A 15,048-nucleotide genomic window follows, 5' to 3' on the forward strand; every position below is an offset into this window, starting at 1 on the left:
TCTTCCTTTGCGGGTAGCATCATCTGTTTGAGACTTCAGGCCCCAAAGTGCAGAGTAACTGTGGAAAGTGTAATTGTTGTCCTCCAACTTGCCAACAGCCATTAAGCCTAACTGATCCCAGGGCTCTTCTGAAATAGGGGTGTGCACGGAACCGACTGGCCCGGTTCGGTTCGAGGCCGGACCAGCATTGAACCAAACTGGGCCGGTTCAGTCTGGCCCGCATTGACCCTCCCCAGTTGTGATTTTTTTTTGTTTTTGTTTTTTTAATTAAAGTATAATTTAAAGCCCCTTTAGCCCCTTCAGGGGGCTTGCTGAGGCTGGGGGGGGGGGTCTGTGAGGGTTCCCTCTCCCCCCACTGGCCTTCCTCATCACCGCAGAGGGTATTGGCGCATGTGTGGCGGCCGCCAAAATGGTGGCCGTGCGCTCGTATATGCTCGTATGTGCTCGTACGGAGGCCCGAAAGGGCCGAAAATACTAAGATACCCGACCGACGGAACCGGGGGGGGGGGTAGGTGGTTCGGTTTGACCCTGTACCTTCAGACCGCTGGACTGGTCCGCACATCCCTATTCTGAAATGGTTTTGTGACCTAGAATTTGTACACTAGTTGTCTGAGGCACTTAAGCAAGATAGTCTAGCGAGGCAGATGGCTTTAGCTTTAAAAACAGGGATATCTATTGAGGGTTTTTGTTTGTTTGTTAATTCATTAACGATGCCTCTCACTCATAAGAAGGAAGGGGAGGAAGTCTTCCTTTGCAGAAGCAGATGATGATGATGATTTACTCCTTCCCTGGATTTAGGGTTGTTGACTGCCAGCTTTTGATATCAGAAAATACTGGTCTTGTGGGCAGAGCCAGAATGGGACCTAGTGGGTTAGGGTGGATCTTGGAGAATCTCACTGATCAGGGAAGAGCTTAGAGAATCTGACCAATTGGGGCGGAACTTAGAGGAATGTGATGGGTCAGAAGTGGGCCAGGGCAGAAACTGTTGGGTCACAGGTTGAGTATGGCAAAATCTAGAGTTTCCTGGCTTTTCTGATCCTAGTACTAGTTACCTGCCAAAATGTGATTTTGCTGGGGTCCACAGACTTGCAAACAATAACCCAGAGGTTATTGGACTACAGTTCTCCTCAGAGAGGAGAGCTGCTCTTGCGGTACTGCACATGAATTGTCCCCTCTGCTTAGTAGGATCTGCCCTGGTTTGCATTTGCATGGGTGACTTGAAGATATTCCCCTTAGGAGGTGAGGCCATAGTTCAGTGGTAGAGCATCTGCTTTCATGCAGGAGGTTCCAGGTTCAACCCCTGGCAACATCTCCAGGTAGAGCTGGAAGAGACCCCTGTCTGAAACCTCAGAAAGCCCTGCAGGTCAATTTAGACAATACTGAACTAGATGGAACAATGGTTTGATTCTGTATAAGGCAGCTACTTATGTTCCTATGTTCTAACTCCCATCCTTGTCAGCCACAATGGCCTTGTCCAACAATAGAGATGATGAGAGTTGCAGTCCAGGAATATCTGGGGACTCAAGTTTGAGCACCCTAACTAGATTGCAGCAGAGATTCCATACCCTCCAGCAGTTCCTGTTTTCTCACTCAGTGAACAAATCACACATCTGTCCTGACAAAATAGCTAACACTGTTAAAACCAATTTACTTAATCCAAAGCATTCCACCTCAGGGTGGGTACAGACAACCATTCTGCAAGTGACAAGTTACCACCATGTGCCTGTAATTTACCAATTTCCTCCAGTGAGAAACCCACCGAAACAAGAGTGGTAACATTTTCCTCAGTGCCTTTTTTGGTTTGTTTTTTGCACAGTTTAATTACAAGCTGAAACTGGGCCTTTAACCTTGTTGAGAATCTTGTTCTAGCCTTGAAATGAAAAGTGTGCCCCTTATTGATAAGATCTTTCTGCTCAAAACAGAGCTATCCCTAGCCTGCATGCATCTACCTGGAAGGTAGCACACCACTGAGCATCTAAAATAGCAACTATCAATGCCTGTTGGACCAGGAATGAGATGTGTTCCCATACTCTGGCTGCCACTTTTCCTCTTCCTCTTACACTTCCAACTGAACTGAAAACGTCCTGGTTTGTTAAACCACTGTGTTGTCTGAACTGGGAAATTGGTTTAAGTGCTCCCTACAGAATAAAGTATAGGACTGTTCTCATGCTCATTTATAGGGAGGAGATGTGTCCCACCCAAGTCTAAAAGCTGTGCATGCTCCTGGTTAAGGTAGGAGGGTGATGAAATGATTGTGTGTGTGAGTCTCATGCTCGGTAGGATGGTTTTTCCTCTTACCTCATTCAACAGCTGGGTACACCTGCTGGGTACAGCAGCTGGGCAGAATGGAGCTCTCCTACCCAGTGGGAGCCTTGTAGATGATCACTTCTTCTTCTTCCTCCTACCTTGTTTCCTCCACACAGATGATCCAAAATCAGGGGAGTGCACCATATTTATCATTTATTTATGTATTTATTTATTGGAAACATTTAATATACTGCCCACTCCGAAGACTCTGGTCTGTGCACAAAAACATGCAAACAAGGCAACATTAAAAAATACATTCGAAATTAAAAATTAAAGTAACTAACAAAAAACAAATAGGTAAACTATAGGGCAAAAGCCTGGTGAAAAAGAAAAGTCTTTAATAGAGATTTGAAGATCAGTAAGGAATGGGCTAAATGAATCTGGAGGGGAAGAGAGTTCCAAAGAAGTGGGGCAGCAACCAAAAAGGCCCTTTCGCGGGTCCAAGAGCCCCGAACCTCTCGGAAATCAGGGACCGACAAGAGGGCCATCTGAGATGATCTAACCAGATGGGATGTAACTGGATGGTGAACTGCCATAGTGGTTTGCAATCCTGATTTGTAGGAAGTGCTTAAACCACAGTTTCCCAGTTCAGACATCACAGGAAACTCTGGTTTAATAAACCAGAAAGCATTCAGTTTAGCCAAACTTGTGAGAGGAGGAGGAAAAATGAATGGGAAGCACACTATAGTTATGTCTGTACTGGGCTTGTGCGCCCGAAGTCCCTGCACTCACACTTCAAAGTCCTGAGCAAATAGGATATGAAGGCTTCTTCCAAAGTAATAATTTATTTCTATTTAAACGTGCACATTGAAGGTTTCTTTCATCTTTGTTTCCCCTTCAGTTCTAGAAACTTTAGTGGAGACCAGTGGTGTGAAAGGGAGTGGGGTGGCTTGGTCTTCTGCCTTTGCCAAATTATGTATGTAGCAGGAAAGCTATTTTATGTAAATCTGGAAGTGATAGCCTGCCGTCGCATCTCAGACTTTTCTCATTAAACTATTGATCTTCCTTCCAAAAGAGAAAGAAAAGAAAAGAAAATGGCAAATCCCTCAATCCTAAAACTCTACCAGCTTCACAAAATACCCACATTTTAAAGGTTATGATAATTTCCTGGAAGCATCCAAAGGAAACAACTTATGTGGAGCTTTAGATCCCTTTCTCTTGTCCCCCCCACTCACCCCCCGGCCCGGCACATTGGCTCCTTCTTCTTGTAAATGGAGCTATTACACACCCCAACATCTGACTTTCTATCAGTCTTAAAACGAGACCGTTTCACGCAAACACTCGGTAATAAAATCCAGAGGAGATCTTAATCTCTCGGGTGCTTGATCTACAAATAGTCCTTTTTGCTAACTGGCATGGATTCTTTGGACACTGCCCTCCCCTTCTCTCCACCCACCCCCCCCCCAGACGCTCGCATGCGTCAGCTAAATTCTGGCAGGAGCTGGCCCTGTGTTCCTGAACATTTTGGAAAGAATCGGTGTTCCTTGTAAAGTGCTTAACATGTTGTATAAATTTCCTCCTCATTAAAAAAAAAAAAAAAGTTTGATGAAAAGCTGACTCCTATGGCATTAATTGCTTGTCAGAATGCCATCCATTTTTGGCAGATGGGATGGACAGTTGTAAGGTGCAGCATGAGCCACAGATCTTGGCCTGTGATGCTTCTCAGATTAAACCCATTAAACGAATTAATGTTGCAATCCTCAACACGTTAATGAGAGAGTGAATCCCGTTAAACTTGGGGACCATATGCGAATAAACTAAGGGCTGTAAAGAAGGAGCTCAGTGGTGAAACATCTGCTGTGCATGCAGAAGGTCCCAGGTTCGATCCCTGGCAGCATCTCCAGGTAGGGCTGGGAGAGAGACTCCTGCCTGAAACCTTGGAGAGCTGCTGCCAGTCAGTGTAGACAATACTGGGCCAGATGGACCAAGGGTCTGACTCACGATAAGGCAGATTCCTATGTTCCTGATCCATCGGCAGGAACCAGGTGCAAAACAGTGGCAGAGGAGATGCAAAATGGTGGCATGGAGCCTGTAATCCACTGCATCCCATGAGCGACGTACCGGGATGACCTGCACATACAAGCACAAAATCTACAGCAATGGGTACGTAGCTCATTCAGCAATAGAGCATCTGCTTTGCCTGCAGAAACTCCCAGATTCACTCCCTGGCAGCATCTCCAGGTATGGCTGAGAAAGACTCCAAGAGCTGCTGCCAGTCAGTGTGGACAATACTGAGCTAGATAGACCAAGGGTCTGACTCGGTTTAAGGCAATGTCTTAGGGAAGTTCCATCGCTCAGTGGTAGAACACCTGCTTCGCATACAGAAGGTCTCATATTCACCCCCTCACATCTCCAGGCTGGGAAAGACTCCTTGGAAGTCTTTCTTTGGGCAGCTGCTGCCAGTCAGATAGTACTGAGCGAGATGGGCCAATGGTCTGACTTGGTATTAGGCAGTATGTAGTTATATATAGGACTGTGTTGCATATGATTTGAACCTGGGTCCTCTCACACTCTACATGAGAATCAGTATCCCTAGACCAACAAACCACAGGGCAGAGAGGTGCACATTTCTGCATGATGCCAGAAATGCCACCAAACCCCAAAGCATCTGTTAGGGCTTGGTGAAGCCCCAAGAAGCTGATTTCTGGAGATGATGGCCTTTTAGGAACATAGGAAGCTGCCTTCTACCAAGTCAGTGGCTTCTCCGAGGTTGCAGGCATGAGTAACTCTCAGCCCTTTCTTGGAGATGCCGGGCCGGGGGGGGGAGGGGCAGAACTTGGAAACTTTTGCGTGCAGCCCCATCCCCAAAGGGGAATATCTTACAGTGCTCACACATGTAGTCTCCCATTCAAATGCAAACCAGGGTGGACCCTGCTTAGCAAAGGGGACAATTTATACTTGCTACCTTAAGACCACCTCTCCTCATAGGGCATGGGAAAATAGGAAGTTGCCATATACTGAGTCAGACCATTGGTCCATCTAGCTCACTGTTGTTGACACAGACTGGCAGTGGTTTCTCCAAGGTAGCAGGACAGAGTCTTTCTCAGCCCTATCTTGGAGATGCCGGGGGTGGGTGGGACTTGGAGCCTTCTGCATGCAAGCTTGCAGGTGCTCTTCCCAGAGTGGCCCCATCCCCTAAGGGGACTATCTTACAGTGCTTACATATGTAATCTCCCATTCAAATGCAAACCAGGGTGGACCCTGCTTAGCAAAGGGACAATTCATGTTTGCCAACACAAGATCAGCTCTCTTCCTGGGTCACAACCTGCCTGATCTCTGCAGGTTGGAGCACCTGGAGAAAAACCTCAGAATGTGAAGGTAGATTTCAAATTTCCAGCTTGTTCTTATGGGAGAAGGCAGTCCTTTGGTTACTAGGTCCAAAACCAGTGTTTCATGTGCATGGTGTCCTCTGCATTGAGAACAAACATTCCCTTAAGATGCAGATGGTGTGGTTTCCTCTGACTGATATATCTACACTGAACAAAAACAACTTCTTCTTCTGTCGCTGTAATCTCAAATTCTTTGTTGACTTTGACAAAAGGAAGAGATATCTATGAGAAAGGATGATCATCAGGTGTTACAATTTGGCTTGGCACCATCCATGGTCCTGACTTAACACTGGTTATGAAACATGGTTCTCTGGGAAGGAATGACAAAGAAATACAGACTTTTTAAATATTGCTGTGCTTTTTTCTTCATGAGAACTGCTCCCTGTTAGACTGGTAGGCACGAGTACTATTTCCCTCCAGCTGTTTCAAAAAGTTATTGTTGCACATCTGCTGCTTGATGCAGGCCGGAAGGGTGTGGTGGTGGCAGCCGTGTGTGCTATACCATGGAGACCTGGAGCTGATAGATGTGTTCCAACGTATCATGTGATGTAGCCTTCCAGGGAACCATAGGATTCCACAATGCAGGTGGGAGATTTCTATCTTTGATTGTTCCCCTGTGATGATGCACACACAGTGTCACACACACACGCATCCACACACCTCCCTCTCCAGGGGAGGCTAGGAGTCTTACCTACACTACAATCTTTGTATCCCATCTTAACTGCCACGGCTTCCTCAAAGATTCTTGGCAAGTGGAATTTGGCAAGGATGCCAATAAATCTCTTGCGGACCCCTAGCCTCCCTCCTAGAACAAAAACTATCAAACTTCCCTGGGTGAAGGAGTAACTTCTAAACAAATTTAAGTCTACCGTTTAGACGTGCTCTAGCACATAACAGACAAAGCTAGACCAGAACCTTTGCTCTGCTTTTTTTGTTTATATCCCACCTTCTTATTTGCTAACTTTGAGGTGGGGCTGTAGCTCAGTGGAAGAGCGTCTGATTTGCATGCAAAAGGTCCCAGGTTCAACACCTGCCATATCTAGGCAGGGCTGGAAAAGATGCCTAAGCTGCCAGTCAGTGTACAATGCTTAGCTAGATGTATCAATGGTCTGGTTTCATATAAGGCAGCTTCCTATGTTCTTCCTATGTTCCTTTCCAAAAGGAAGTTTATTTTAAATATATATATGGAGAGTATTCAAACCTGTGATTCCTCCCTTCCCAAATATTCTGACATGGTACAAGTCAGAGGGCTGCTCCACAAGAGTGAATTAAATGTGTAGATTGGGACTGAAACCTTGATTTTCTTGTCCACCAAGGATAGATGCCTGGATCTGTGAGGATGTACCACAATCCTACTGCTATTCCACAATTTTGGGGCCACTGCCAAGAAGGCTTAGGCTCAGATGCCAGCTTTTATTTATTAATTTTATTTATTATTTATTTAAAATATTTCTACACTGCCCAAAACTTGTGTATCTGGGCGGTTTACAATTAAAATAACTGAAAACATCAAATCAGTTAACGATTAAAACCATTAAAAACATTTAAAACCCAGTATTAAAATTTTTTAAACTATAATTCTAATTAAAAGCCTGGGTGAATATATGTGTCTTCAGTGCCTTTTTAAAAGTTGCCAGAGATGGGGAGGCTCTTATTTCAACAGAGAGCGCATTCCAAAGTCCAGGGGTAGCAACCGAGAAGGCCTGTTCCCGAGTAGCTGCCAGACGGGTTGGCAGCAACCACAGACGAACCTCTCCAGATGATCTCAACAGGCAGTGGGGCTTATGATGAAGAAGATGTTCTCTTAAATACCCAGGGCCTAAGGGCTTTATAGGTAATCACCAGCACCTTGTATTTTGCCTGAAAATGTATAGGCAGCCAGTGTGGTTCTTTCAACCCAGGAGTAGTATGGTCTCTCCTAGACGACCCAGAGACCAACCTGGCCACTGCATTCTGGACCAACTGCAGTTTCTGGACTATGTACTGTTTTCTGGACTATGAAGTGGCCCCAAATAAAGTGCATTACAGTTATCCAGCCGAGATGTTACCAGCATATGTACCACCGTTTTGAGGCTTTTTGACCTTGCACCATGAGGGACTGGAGAGAAGTTTCCCCTTATGCCAATCTTAACATCCAGGCAGGCTCATTAGGGAGCACCTGTTTCTTCCCAGTCCCAATCTGTTTAGCAGGGGTTCTCCAGCTTGGGTCCCCAGATGTTGGGCTACAGTCCCATCATCCCCAGACACAATGGCTGAGGATGTTGGGAACTGTGGTCCAATACCATCTGGGGCCCCAAGCTGGAGAACCCCTGGTGTATGGCTTTAAAGGTGAATACCAGCACTTCATTTCTGGGCTCCGTTTAAACAGGCAGCCAGTTAAGATGACATAAGATTGAAATTATTTGTTCTGATGTTCGGACTCCAGATTACAAGCCCAGCAGCTGCATTTTGGACCACTTGAAGCTTCTGGGTTGTCTGTAACTCATCACCACCACCACCGTCCCTCTAAAAAGGATGATAAGTTGTGTGGGATCGGACAGAATAATTAAGAAAACGTGTCCCATTTCCTTCCGCGAAACACAAAAGCCATCCACGCTCAAGGGCTCAGGGACAGATTTATATTGCTGGGGACTTAAGATGTAACCAGAAGACAAAGAAAAGGATAGTTGGGTAGGGGAAGGTTCGGATGGTGGCGAGGGGTGGGTGTGCGGTGGGGTGCACAGACCTCTTTAAGTAGGAAGCGAGAGGGGTGCAGGAACAACCTTGGCAAGATAAGAGGATTATGTAAGCCCCCCATGTTCTGGCGAGTCTGTGTTGGGTTGGCATTGTGGATTAAGTCCTGTGTGGCTGGGGAAGAAGTGAAAACAGCTCATTAAAAGTGGAGATTGGGTGTAAAGGTTGTTCAGAGCCATTGGCTTGCTTAACTTGAGGTGGTTTTTATTTTAGGACCATCTCCCAAGGTAGCGATGAAACCAGCAAAAGTGTTTCCATGCCATGTAGACATCTACCACTAGTTAGTGTTTCCATGCCATGTAGACTACTACTGATAGTTTGCTCTGTGTTTCCCAAAATGCTGATAATTGTAACACCTTTTTTTTCCTGAATTCAGTGATCGGAAGCACACTGCACTCTTATGTAGGGCTGGGTCAAAATGGCTCCCCTATTTACATATTGCTTTCAAGTGTTCTAAGAGTATATTTTTGTCGCTGTTAGTCTTATAATTCTGGAAGGCGGCCAAGTCTTATTATCCCATGTTACGGATCAAGGGCAGGAGCTGGGCACCTGAAAACAGGGAATGAAGCAGGTGGAAGATCAGACTTCTTATCTTTATACCAGGTCTGGCCAATCCAGAGCCTTCATATTGCCAGCCAGTCACAGGGGTCGATATTGCACACCCCTCTACCTTTCTGCACCTGAAGAGAGCTCCGAGGCCTGATCACAGGCAGTCCATCGTGATATTTATTTATTTATTTATTTATTTAAAACGTATATTCACTGCCTTTTCAGATAAATATGTCCCATGCTTAATCCACAAATAATTACACTTACAGAAAGTTAATGAAATAATTGCAGCAATTTAAGCTGGCAGCTAAAAACGACCCTGAAAAGGCCTGGGATTATTCCTTTTTAAAAAGTCTTCATGATGCGGGAAAGATTACCGTGCAGGTGCCAAGCAATCTTCTCTAGGGAGGGAGTTCTACAAACAGTATGCCACCATTAAAAAGGCCCTGCCTCTGGACACCAGCAACGACTTGGCCATTGCTACCGGAGGGCCTCTGAAGATTACCTTAGCACCCGGGTGGGTGGATACAGGAGCAGGCATACCCTTCAGGTACCCAGTCAGTTAGGGGTTTGAATTTTCTAGGGTTGGTTCCAGCCTCAGATCTTTGAGGTTTCTGGTTGAAGCCCCAGAGTCCCTGATGTTAACTCCACTGGCATCTCTACGACTTGGCCTGACGTTCCCACTAAAAGCACCACCCTGTTATCTAAGCTTTCTGCTGACCCTTCCTCTTCGGTGGTTGGCCAGAGTCCTCCTCCCACCCCTTCCATATGGAAAACAGAACTGTTTTCCTCAGGCATGCAACTCTTTGGGCTGTAATATCTTGCCAATGGAAAAATGACACTAAAATTATTTTTAAAGACATTTTTGGAAAGAAGGAAAGGCGCCTCAAAAAAAGGCAAGGGGATAAAAAAAGAAAAGAAAAGAACAACCATTTTGCCAGAACTGAAATGTCTAGACAGCTGTGTTAGGTGGAGACAACATGCAATAAAACCTCAAGGGAACCAGTTAAACTGTGGTTGGATAGGCTTCGCCTGAGGGTAAAACAAGCCGACAGAAAAACTAGCCCCAAATTTGCCATGGTGGAAACTACTTGAGTGGCTTGTGCTGGACCTGCTAAGCTCCCGCCAGAGCAGAGTTCTTGCAGCGCTCCTGGTGTCTGTAGTACACGAGTTCCAAGACATCAGTTTTCATTCTAATCCCAGACCTATTTGCATGTACAGCAACTCACACACCTCACACTAAGGAAGGAACTGGATATTATCCATTATGATGTTGTATGCAGTCAAGAAAATAATCAAGAAAGTGTGGGAAGGGGCTGTAACTCAGTAGAGTAGATGCTTTGCTAGCAGAATGTTCTAGGTTCAACCCCAGGGTATGGTCAAGGGCACATGATACAGTTCCAAAGCTAAGCAGGACTAGGTCTGGTCAGGGTTTCGATGGGTGCATCTGGGTACCCCATGTTAATTGTCTTGAGTTCCATGATGGAAAAAAGGTAAGATATACAGTAAATGTAAAAATAATCCCTAACATCTCCAGGCAGGGCTGGGGAAAACCATAGGAACATAGGAAGCTCTCTTATACTGAGTCTGACCATTGGTCCATCTAGCTCAGTATTGTCTACCCAGACTGGCAGTGGCTTCTCCAAGGGTGCAGGCAGGAGTCTCTCAGCCCTATCTTGGAGATGCCGGAGAGGGAACTGGAAACCTTCTGCATGCAAGCAGGCAGATGCTCTTCCCCGAGCATCCCAATCACCTAAGGGGAATATCACCCAGTGTTCACACATGTCTCCCATTCAAATCCAGGGCAGACCCTGCTTAGCAAAGGGGACAATTCATGCTTGCTACCACAAGACCAGCTCTCCTCTCTGTCCAAAACCCTGGAGAGCTGCTGCCAGTCAGTGTAGGTTAATACTGAGTAGATGGACCAACGGTCTGGCTGAATAGAAGGCAGCTTCTCATGGTCATATACAACCGTGGATACAGAGACCGGAGGAACAACCACCACAGCTACTCTGGAAAGACAACTGAAGCCTGTTCTACAGAATGAGCTGGTTGGATCCTGAACCTGTAGAGTGGACAGTGTCACCTGCAGAAGTTTACGGTGCCATTTTTGAATGATCCCTCATGGAAATGTTCCTTGCAAATGAAAGCATGAAGTGCAGACGTTCTATCTCCCTGCTGTGCTCGTTGTCTGTTTTGGGGGAGGTGTTTCCATGGAAGAACATTTAAAAATGTGCCTGCAGTCTGAAATGATACTGCATTCTCAAGGGTTCTCAACCTTGGGTCACCAGATCTTGGACCACAACTCCCCTCCCTCCCGGGGGAAGGCCATTGTGGCTGCACATGATGGGAGTTGTACTCCAACAACATCTGGCTACCCAAGGTTGAGAACCACCATGCAACCTCATTAGCACCCTGCTCTGCTTCATACATTGGCCAGGCCTGGGAGACAGTGCAGAGCTTAGGGGACATAGGGACTCTGTCTCCAAAACTGGGGGCCAACCAAGAACAAACTCCAAGCATTAGGTCTGGCTGTTTCTAGACTACCTTCTGCTCCACATTCCCACCGTGGAGTGATCATCCTTCCAGTGCAATACCGTGGCCCTAGTTCTTCTAAAGAAACTTCCTTGAAGCTACACCTGGCACCAACCAGCCAAAATACACAAGCTAAAGAATGAGGGCATGGATAAAATATTGTGGCATTAACAATACATATTGCTTTCCATCTGTCAGAGCTTTATGCAAACATACATACACCCTGAAGAGGCATGTAAGGCTGAATCATCTGCAGCCACAAACCAGCTGAACCCACAGGGAACAGAAACACAGACGGAGAAGGGAACAGAGATGCATTTGAGGATGAGTGTGGATTCTCGGTTCACAATTGATAAAAGGATTCATGTTTTCAATGTCACCTGAGTTACTCCCTCTCTGCCATTGTTTTGTTTGTTTGGATGTCAACATTCATCTTGATCTCATGGCTTAAGGATGCTCTTAAAGTCCCTGTCGTCTCCCCCCCACCGTTTAATTTGATTGTTTTTATAAGGAATATAGAGTACCCAAAGTTCCCTCTGTTCTTAATTTATCAGCTGTTTTTCCATATTAAATCCCTTGTCCTTACAAAATATTGCCTTGGGAAGATCTATCAGTTTGTTCTCTTGAGAAATTCCCTTTTTGTACAATGAGATTCTTTTTTTTAAAGAAATGGAACATATTTCCCTGGCTGCATTTTGATCTTTCATTATCACCAGCCTGTTATTGTAACTGAGTAGATCAAAGCGTTCTCATTTATGATGGGAGTCGGTGCAATCTGAAACAAGCATTGGGCAATGAGAAATGCCTTGTTGGTTATGCCTTTGAAGGAGCTTGGGAAAACAAACTGTTCTGTATAGTTCTGTTCCATTTTCTCTGACTGTGATTCCAAGGAGTCAGTGGTCCTCTTGAATCTGGGAAAGCTGAAGATGGAACATAAGAAGCTGCATTCTACTGAGTCTGACCCTTGGTCCATCTAGCTCAGTATTGTCTCCACAGACTGGCAGTGGCTTCTCAAAGGTTGCAGGCGGGAGTCTCGCTCAGCCCTTTCTTGGAGATAGTGCCAGGGAGGGATCTTGGAACCTCCTGCATGGGTCCGCGCCGCAGCAACTCATGAGTAGACCCCCGACAGGGAGGCTTAAAAGCAGCCTCCTGGCTCGGGGGTCTCTCCAGCACGCCCTGCGCACTCACACGGGGCATGCTGGAGCTTCCGGGGGCCATGTGGCCCCTGATCCCCCCAGCCCCCGCTGGCTCCATAACGGAGCTGGCAGTCGTGTGGGCAGCCGATCTGGCCGCCCAGGGCTGCCTCCTTGCTCGTCTGCGGGGAGAGTGAGCTAAGCCCGCTCTCCCTGCTAACCCTCTTGAGGGGGGTCTCACTGATCGTGAGACCCGCCTCATAGAGTGAGCTACATTATTTCCCTTTGCTGTGGCATGTTTTAATCTGCAATAGAGTATGGATGGGGATGATAGAAGTTGTAGTCCAGAAACCAGGGGAACCCAAGGTTATGACCCCCTGCCTTGCTTATCCCCAGCATTTGATTCTGAGAACTAAATACTGCCTCTAAAAATGGCAGCTGTATTAAGCTATTCTTCTTAACAGTCTTAGCCATTGACAGACCCATCCGTCACGCGCAACTTAGGAAACACGTTCGGAATAATTTAAGATTCTATTGAAAACTCTGACGCAATGGTGAAAGATATGTGTGTGGCTACTGTCTCAAGCCTAGCCAGTTGTCTCAGAAAAGGATTGTATTTGTCTTTCTCTCCCTGCCTTTAATATATGCTGATGTTCTACATTATATACAATTAACTGCCTCATGCAGATATTTCCTCTCCAAACAGCTCAGACTTTGGATTCAGTTATCATTCCTCTCCATCTTTTTGTTGGTAAATGTTAAGTTCAGCTGATACATTCTGGAGAGTGAGTTTTTGTGCGTGATAGAGAACCAGTCTGACAAGATGCTGGCATGAAGCAACAATTGTTTGATTGTCAGAGTAAGTAAATAAAAATGAGAAGTCTAAGTATGGGCATATGTTGGGCCTGAGCCAAAAAGGGACGCCAACAATATGTTGTTTTTCAATTTGTGCTAGAAACCGCATACTATGCTATTTTTTTTTTTCATTTAATGCAGTTGGCAAATATTCATATCTCTATTCACATTTTGACAATAGTTCAACATTCTTTTGGGTTTCTTTGTTTTCTTTTAAAAAATTTAATCCTCATTATACTTGTAAACATGTGTTTCTTTTGGCCCGATGTTCTAGTGTCAAAGTTAAAATAACTATGTAGAAGTGTGTGTTGATCTGTATTTTCCCCTTCTTTTATTATGAACATAATAAAACATAATAAAACTGCTTTATACTGAGTTGGACCATTGATCTGGTTGATCCAGTATTGTCTGCTCTGACTGGTAGCCGCTCTCCAAAGTATCAGAGAAAGAACTTCTTCAGCTGTGCTGCCTGAGATCCTTTTTAATTGATGACGCCAGGCACGGAACCTGAGGCCCTGTGCACACAAAACATTGGCTCTGGTACTGAGCTATGACCCCTTCCTTGCCAATTGATCAAACTTGTCTTGTTCACAGGGTAGTGCGGAGAAGAGAGGAATCAACCCATTTGGTTGTCAAGAGCAAGCAGTTGGGAGCTCAGGTAGCTCATGTAGGTAGCTCATGCTTTGCTGTCCCCAGTGGCATGGAGCAGCAGAGAGCTGAGCACCAAGCCGCCTGCAGTGCCACCAACTAGGATGCTGGGGTGCACTGCTCAGTTTGTATGCAGCTGTGCACAATAATTGCATGACAGCAGCCCCTGCAACAATATTAAGAACTCTGCTGCCCCCAAGAAATGGTGTGGGTGACTTTTACAGTTAACCTGACCCTGCTGATTTCTTCCTCAAAAGCTTTCTTGCCAATCAAGTGCAGCGTAGAGTGAATTCTCATGTTGGGAGGAACAGATGGGGCTGTAGCTCAGTGGTAGAGTATCTGCTTTGCATGCAGAAGGCCCCAGGTTCAATCTCTGGCTTCTCCAGGTAGGGCTGGGAAAGAGTCCTGCCTGGAACCTTGGAGAGCTGCTACCAGTCAGTGGAAATGATACTGAACTAGCTGGACCAATGGACTGGCTCAGTATGAGACAGTTTCCTATGGTCCTAGTGCCACAGAAGATGTTTGCTCCCTCCTCAAATCCTCTGTCCTGCAATCTTAGCTGTGATTCCTAGTAACTGTGGCCTTGTTCACACGTGCAGCAGGCTGCACTGGTATGTTTCTCCGACTATGGGAAACATCTGTATCGGGCAGCAGCGATATTGGAAGATGCTGAAAGGCATCATCTCATACTGCGCAGGAGATGACAGTGGTAAACCCCTCCTGAATTCTACCAAAGAAGACCACAGGGCTCTGTGGTTGCCAGGAGTCGACATAGACTCGACGGCACACTTTACTTTACTTTTGGTGATGGCTAGTGATGGGAAGCAGGCTTCAGGAAGAGAGTAAGTACAATTAACTGAACCTCAGGTCAAGACACAATCGGCCAGACCATGGACAGCTCCAAGGCACTGTGGGAGACAAGTTGCTGTGAGAAACTGCTGAGCTTAGCTGAGTCAGTC

The 15,048-nt window shown here is 45.9% G+C and overlaps 1 protein-coding gene across 8 annotated transcripts in view; it reads left to right on the forward strand.

The window, feature by feature from the left end:
• Positions 1-15,048, forward strand: part of ALDH1A3 (aldehyde dehydrogenase 1 family member A3) — an 89,644-nt gene that overhangs the window by 8,250 nt on the left and 66,346 nt on the right. Inside the window, exon 3 of one of the 8 annotated variants that reach the window (XM_053273068.1) lies at positions 2,181-2,232. The exons of the other annotated variants lie outside the window; for them this stretch is intronic. Within the exon in view, the coding sequence (XP_053129043.1) occupies positions 2,218-2,232 (15 nt within the window). The 5' untranslated portion in view covers positions 2,181-2,217. The remainder of the gene's footprint in view (positions 1-2,180; positions 2,233-15,048) is intronic. 8 annotated transcript variants of the gene reach the window in all.

The sequence above is a fragment of the Hemicordylus capensis genome, chromosome 10 (assembly GCF_027244095.1).
Source record: "Hemicordylus capensis ecotype Gifberg chromosome 10, rHemCap1.1.pri, whole genome shotgun sequence".
Taxonomy (NCBI): Eukaryota; Metazoa; Chordata; class Lepidosauria; order Squamata; family Cordylidae; genus Hemicordylus; species Hemicordylus capensis.